The sequence below is a fragment of the Octopus bimaculoides genome, chromosome 20, assembly GCF_001194135.2.
Source record: "Octopus bimaculoides isolate UCB-OBI-ISO-001 chromosome 20, ASM119413v2, whole genome shotgun sequence".
Taxonomy (NCBI): Eukaryota; Metazoa; Mollusca; class Cephalopoda; order Octopoda; family Octopodidae; genus Octopus; species Octopus bimaculoides.
Genome location: NC_069000.1, coordinates 36119902 through 36127338, shown reverse-complemented (window position 1 = coordinate 36127338; position 7437 = coordinate 36119902). Strand labels below are relative to the sequence as shown.

The following is a 7437-nucleotide window of genomic DNA, read 5'->3' as shown; positions in this document are numbered from 1 at the left end:
CTGCTGAACTTTCGGTGACCGGAAAGGGGGCAGCTACGCTAAAAATAGCTGTGGTCGCCGACGAGACAAAGGAAATACCATTGTCCCCAACTGACCAGAGTATGGGTTCAAAACCCAGCCCGGGAGATAGGGATATGATGCTAATTGTATTTTCGGTTGTCGCATCAATATCTTCTTAACACCCTCTACTTCCACCTGTGTTCACTCACAACATTCCCATCTCTCCTTCATCTCCCACTCTCTTTTCACAACCTCGTGAACTTACCCAACCACTCACCCTATCTACTTTACTGTTCTATTTTACTAAATGCTTCTCCCTGTAACTTGAGTGTGCACTTGATCACATTTTCACTATCTTATCTCTCTCTCTCTCTCTCCTCTCTTTTTCTTTTTCCTCTCTCTCTCCTTTTCTCTTACTGCAAGACACTTGTTTCTGTCCCTCTATTTATTCTCACCATCTGGCATAGAACCATGTCCCTTAGTCCTACTGGTCTTGCAAGTTACTTGGTAACCTCACTGCTGTTGGTGCCACATACAAAGCACCCAGTACACTCTGTAAAGTGGGTGGCACTAGGAAGGGCATCCAGCCATAGAAACCATTCCGAAGAAAACAGTAGAGCTTGGTGCAGTGTTCTGATTTCCCAGCTTCTGCCAAACTGTCCAACCCAAGCCAGTATCGAAGGAAGATGTTAAATGATGAGGATTTCTCTATTTCCTATACTGCAATGATCCTCTGGCATTATGCTTGCCCAACCCTACCAGAACTAGCAAGCTGATGCATAACAACTATAGAGCTGCTTTTATTGCATAATTTGAATTTTATTCTGCTTATGTGGTGCTTTCGTAGAGACGCAATGGCCCAGTGGTTAGGGCAGCGGACTCGCGGTCATAGGATCGCGGTTTTGATTCCCAGACCAGGCGTTGTGAGTGTTTATTGAGTGAAAACACCTAAAGCTCCACAAGGGTCCGGCAGGGGATGATGGCGAACCCTGCTGTACTCTTCCACCACAACTTTCTCTCACTCTTACTTCCTGTTTTTGTTGTTCCTGTAATTCAAAGGGTCAGCCTTGTCACACTGTGTCACGCTGAATATCCCCGAGAACTATGTTAAGGGTACACGTGTCTGTGGAGTGCTCAGCCACTTGCACGTTAATTTCACGAGCAGGCTGTTCTGTTGATCGAATCAATTGGAACCCTCAACGTCGTAAGCGACGGAGTGCCAACAACATGTGGTGCTTTCACAAACTAGTGTATAGCTGATATCCTATCTCTATATATCTCAAGATTAGCTGATTTTATTTCCTTTCAGAAGTGACATGAGTACATGACATTGAGAAGCTGCAACCATAGTGAAATAAGTATTTGTCACTCTCATGGTCACTTCTAGTGTGATTTTTTTTTTTTTGTCTAGTTCTGAAGTCTGTATTTTTAATGCAATATGTCTATAAGGGAGTTTTACCTGGACGAAAAACTATTTTCTGGCTTTTCAACTACACACAGACATTACGTATGTTATATTACTAAAGGTTTTACTATAGAGCTGCTTCTATTGCATAATTTGAACATAAATATTATTCTACATTTGTTCATTGAAACTCTGATTAAGATTTAAAATAAAAATGAAAATCAAATAAAATTCTGAAGAAAATATCAAAATGTCACTTACATTGCTCAACTGGAATCTGTTAAAATGTATTTCTTAATCACAAGAGTACAAATTTATGAGGAGAAACTATGCTGTTTCTCTTCATAATCTTCTTACTTTTCTCAAGGATATTAGAAATATAAATGATGTTGTGGTCTAGATACAGGTCAGCCATACTTGAGCAGATCTGTGACCAAAGGCATTTAAACATTGATTATATCACCTTTGTCTAAAGACAATAATCCCATAAGCTTATGGGGTCATCAGGAAAGAATGTGTGCCATTTTGGGGCCTTCTTCTCTACAACATTATTGCACACTGGCACCCCTCAATGAGATGAGGTCCAGTTTGTAGATCAACTGGTTACTAGGTTTCACTCAATATTCCTAAATTGGTTTTAAATTAACTAAAAAAAAAATTTTAATTAGATAAGTCTCCCTTTACTATATTAAATAAATATGAAATTATAAAAAAAGTTATCATTAATTCAATATAAATATGACATACCATCCATAAACATGGCTTGTTCATCAACTATACAATAGAAAAATATCTTAGGCATTCTTTGTATTTATCATAAAAAGTCTTAGACAACAGTTTCCCAGATTCGTTAGCATAAAATATTCAACTGACCTGGTTAATATTGTATTAGCATATAGTTAACACTATACTAGTGGAAGCATAATGGCCCAGTGGTTAGGGCAGCAGACTCGTGGTCACAAGATCGCGGTTTCGATTCCCAGACCGGGCGTTGTGAGTGTTTATTGAGCGAAAACACCTAAAGCTCCACAAGGCTCCTGCAGGGGATGGTGGCGAACCCTGCTGTACACTTTCACCACAACTTTCTCTCACTCTTACTTTCTGTATCTGTTGTGCCTGTAATTCAAAGGGTCAGCCTTGTCACACCGTGTCATGCTGAATATCCCCGAGAACTACATTAAGAGTACACATGTCTGTGGAGTGCTCAGCCACTTGCACGTTAATTTCACGAGCAGGCTGTTCCATTAATCGGATCAACTGGAACCCTCGACGTCGTAAGCGACAGAGTGCCAACAACAACAACACTATACTAATATATATTCTTTTCAAATTTTGGCAAAAAGCCAGCAATTTCGGGGAGGGGATAAATCAATTACATTGACCCCAGTACTCAGCTGGTATTTATTTTATCGACCCTGAAAGAATGAAAAGCAAAGTCAGCCTCAGCAAAATTTGAACTCAGAACATAAAGACAGAAAAATGCTGCTAATGATTCTACTAGTTCACTGCATTTATAATAATAATAACAATTATTTCTACACTAGGCAAAAGGCCTGAAATTTGGGGGAAGTGGGGGCAGTTGATTACATCGACCCCAGTACTCAACTGGTACTTATTTTATCGACCCTGAAAGGATGAAAGGCAAAGTTGACCTCAGTGGAATTTGAACTCAGAATGTAAAGATGGATGAAATGCTTCTAAGCATTTTGCCCAGCATGCTAGTGATTCTGCCAGCTTGCTGCTTAAAAAAAAATGATAATAATAATAATAATAATAATAATAATAATAATAATAATGATAATAATTATAATCCTTTCTACTGGAGGCACAAGACCTGACATTTTTGGAGAGGGGACCAGTCGATTACATCGACCCCAGTATGTAACTGGTCCTTAATTTATCAACCCCAAAAGGATGAAAGGCAAAGTTGGCCTCAGGGGAATTTGAACTCATGTATGTGCGTGTGTGAGAGAGAGAGAGACAGAGACAGAGAGAGACAGAAAGAGAGAGAGTGTGTGAGTGTTTTTGCGATTGTGTTTGTTCCCCACCACTACCAGCTAGTGTTTGTTTACATCCTAGTAACTTAGTGGTTCAGCAAAAGAGAGAGACCAATAGAATAAGTACCAGATAAAAAGCGGTGTTCCAGCATGGCCACGGTCAATGACTGAAACAAGTAAAATATCAAAGGAAAGATAAATACCAATGAAAAATATTTCATTTAAAAAAATACATACCAGGTGTAAACGACTCTGACAAACTGACATCAAAATTTTTGGAATCGGTCAGGAAATCTAAGATGTCTTGAGGCTCAAATTCAGATGAATGTTCAGAGGAATCACCAGCAAACATTACCTTTTTTTCTTTCTCACAGACCATTCTTAGAAGAGGAAATGACTCGGACAGCTTATGTGGTACCAATTTACCTTTTACTAGAAGAAGTAAAAAATTTTAAAAAAAACTAAGATTATAATTTTCCCAATTATTTCAATCCATTTCATCAATGATCGTCATCAGTTATCTTATTCTTGGCTGTATACTCTTGGTTTAGAAATAAAAGTTTGTAGTTCAAATCCAGTCAGATATGTACACATTCAGAAGTAGCACATCTCATGACAATCAAACTCATATAAATGTAGTGTGTGTGTGTGTAAATATATATTATATATTATATATTTATCTGGATGAATTTATCTTTGTCCTTTAATAGGAATTTCCTCATACGTTATTACATGGAAAAATGCAAGCAAGAGAAATAATATTCTTAAGATTATAAACCTGGAAAAGTACAGGACAAGTTTTTACAGTTGGAAAAGTTCAGGACAACTTATTATATCTGGTAAAGTACAGAACAAGAAAATTTTTACTTAGAATATCGCAGCTAAGGATAAAGTTTCAAAAAAAAATATTTAGATTTAGAAAATATTAGCTTTTATTAAAACCAAAAATTTTATTACAAGTTATTACTTCTATTTGTTATAACTTGTTACTTCTATTAAAAATTAAAAATAACTCAAAATATTTTTTGCACTTTAAAAAAAATTAATTAAAAAAATTATTTATTAATAATTAGAAATTTGAAAATAGATCATAAAAAGTAATAGTAGTACATAATTAGTTAGTACAATAAATAGAATAATACAAAGATTAGTTATCTATTACAGTAAAATCTACCTATAACAACAAATTCATAGTAAAATTTGCTTGAGTTATTTCCTAAGTTATATCCAAGTCTTCACATTTTTAGTCTTGACCCAATGCCTATTTTTTACATAATGAATTTGCCTACCATATGTACTATTCTACTTTGCATAAAACTTTAGCTATATTGATACCTCTGACTCTCATTTTTTAAGTATTCTAGTGTGTCAATATTTTAACAAAACGATGGTACCTTTTTAATTATAATGTTACTTTGTAAATTAAAATAAAATAATTTTTATATACAAACTTTATCGTTAGCTGCAATATTTTAAGTAAAAATTTTCTTGTTCTGTACTTTACCAGATGTAATAACTTGTCTTGTAATTATAATCCTAAGAATATTATTTCTCTTGCTCACATTTTTCCATGTAATCCACATTTTTGCCAGGCTATGCTATTATACTAATTAATAATGTGTCAAATGTGTTAGTTAGCATTGTTGTTAATTTTTTATCTCAATGACGCCAGCGACATATATTAAAAGTCCCCTCAGAGGACTATATTCATAAAAAAGGATAAAACTATATTAGCACCCTTAAATTTGAGAAACAAACACTCATAACATTTTTCTTTTAAAACTTCATTGCATGAGATTGATACCATGAAATTCCTTGAATTGAGCTCTATCATTTAAGCTTAATTAAAATATAGTTTGTTTTTAAAATAAAAAAGTTAATTATACTTAAATCCAATTTTTTGCTTTACTTATATTTTTTTCATGATATTTTACCTCACAACTTTTTATACAAATTTTTGTTGCATGGAAACAAAACTATGAAATTCTTCATGCTCTCTTCTATCACTGAAGCTAAGATAAATATATTTTGCTTTTAAAATAAAAATGTTATTTAGATCTAAACTTGATTGGTGGTGTTACTTACTCTCCTATAACGTTGCCTCAAATTTTTATGTAAACCTTTTTCTACTGGATCAAATCTCATTTTGTTTATGCCAAAATGTAGCTAGGCACCAGTCCTCTTCAAAAATGTTAACAGTGTTCAATTTGGTTAATAACTGAATGCAAATAGAGATGTTATTGTCTATGGAATTGGTTATACTTTTAGGATAATTACTGTTCAAGTTGATACACCTGAGGTTGTCATTAGGTTTATGGTATTGTTGGAATACTCTCATACTCAAATCTAAATTAATATCCAAGATATTAACTATGGTATGCTCTTCCTCTACTGAGATGGATAATTCTAGCCCTTTGAAAACTTAAATAATTTCTTTCCTATACTATTCTATTTTAACATGGTAGGTTTATGAAAGTGAACAAAACATCATCACTGTATAACCCCCTCCCCCGACCATGTCTGTTTGCAACAGACATCTGCATTGATAGAGCTTCCATGTTCCCATAGCTCGTAATGGATGATACCTTTCATGTTCCACCAAACATAGAGCAAGGACTTTTGTGGATGGAGCTCTGGTTTTGGTGCTGGCACTGGCCTCTCATTACATGATAACCATTGTCTTTTCTGTTTTCTGTTGTGATGCAAAACTCATTTTTCATCACCTGTAACAATGCAGTGCAGAAATGACAGGCTGTTACTTCTGGTTAGAAGACTGCTGCAGATGATGGAATGTGTTGTTCGGTTCTCAAGTGTAAGCTTATGTGGAAATCAAATTCCCAATTTGCTTGAGATGTCTGTGGATAGTTGGACATGACATATATTAAATTTTTGTGCTACATGGTGCTTTGATGTGGATCCAATACAATAAATAGTCTCATTCAAAAGGTTATCATTCAGAGTGGGTCATCTTCCAGAGTGAAGCTTGTCAGATATGTTACAATCACCATCTTCAAACCTTTTAAACCACAGCTGACATGTACGAGCTTTCACTTTATCTGGATACACTTCACGGATGTTTTCGTTGTTTTTATAGCAGTACTTTTCTCTTGAAATTCATACAATGATCAATATGTTGTTTCATAAAGTTCTTATCCTCCATGAGGTTAATTACCAAAATAACTATGAATGGCACACTGCCAGATAGAAGAGATTATATTCTATTTCTAGACAGTTCCCACCCATTTGACCTTGGCTCTAAGGTGATTGACTGATTTACATTACATAGTGGTGAAAAAACACAATTGCTTTCAGAACATCCTAATATATGAGATAAGTCATATATATATATATATATATATATATATATCATCATCATCATCATCATCATCATTTAACGTCTGCTTTCCATGCTAGCATGGGTTGGACGATTTGACTGAGGACTGGTGAAACCAGATGGCTACACCAGGCTCCAATCTGATTTGGCAGAGTTTCTACAGCTGGATGCCCTTCCTAACGCCAACCACTCAGAGAGTTTAGTGGGTGCTTTTACGTGTCACCCGCACGAAGGCCAGTCAGGCGGTACTGGCAACGGCCACGCTCGAAATGGTGTCTTTTATGTGCCACCCATACAAGAGCCAGCCCAGGGGCACTGGCAACGATCTCGCTCGAAAGTTCTTACGCATGGCACGGGCACAAGTGCCAGAAAGGCGACGCTGGGCACAGGTGCCATCATGATTTCGCTTTCGCTTGCCCCAATAAGTCTTTGCAAGCTGAGTTTCGTGTCCAATGAAGGAGACGACGTTGGCATGGGTGCCAGTCATCGAATTTAACTCGATTTCGATTTCACTTGCCTCAACAAGTCTTCACAAGTGGAGTCCAATGAAGGAAGGTACACATAAGTGGACTGGCTGAGGCCTTAGATTTAGGTCTCACTTGGCTTGCCGGGTCTTCTCACGCACCGCATATTTCCAAAGGTCTCGGTCAGAAGTCATCGCTTCAGTGAGGCCCAATGTTCGAAGGTCGTGCCTCACCACT

General features: G+C 36.3%; 1 protein-coding gene across 1 annotated transcript in view; it reads right to left on the bottom strand.

Moving 5' to 3' along the window:
- Positions 1-7437, bottom strand: part of LOC106868740 (uncharacterized) — a 61736-nt gene that overhangs the window by 11440 nt on the left and 42859 nt on the right. The window contains exon 4 of the mRNA XM_052974998.1: positions 3640-3834. Coding sequence (XP_052830958.1) covers positions 3640-3834 — 195 coding nt within the window. The remainder of the gene's footprint in view (positions 1-3639; positions 3835-7437) is intronic.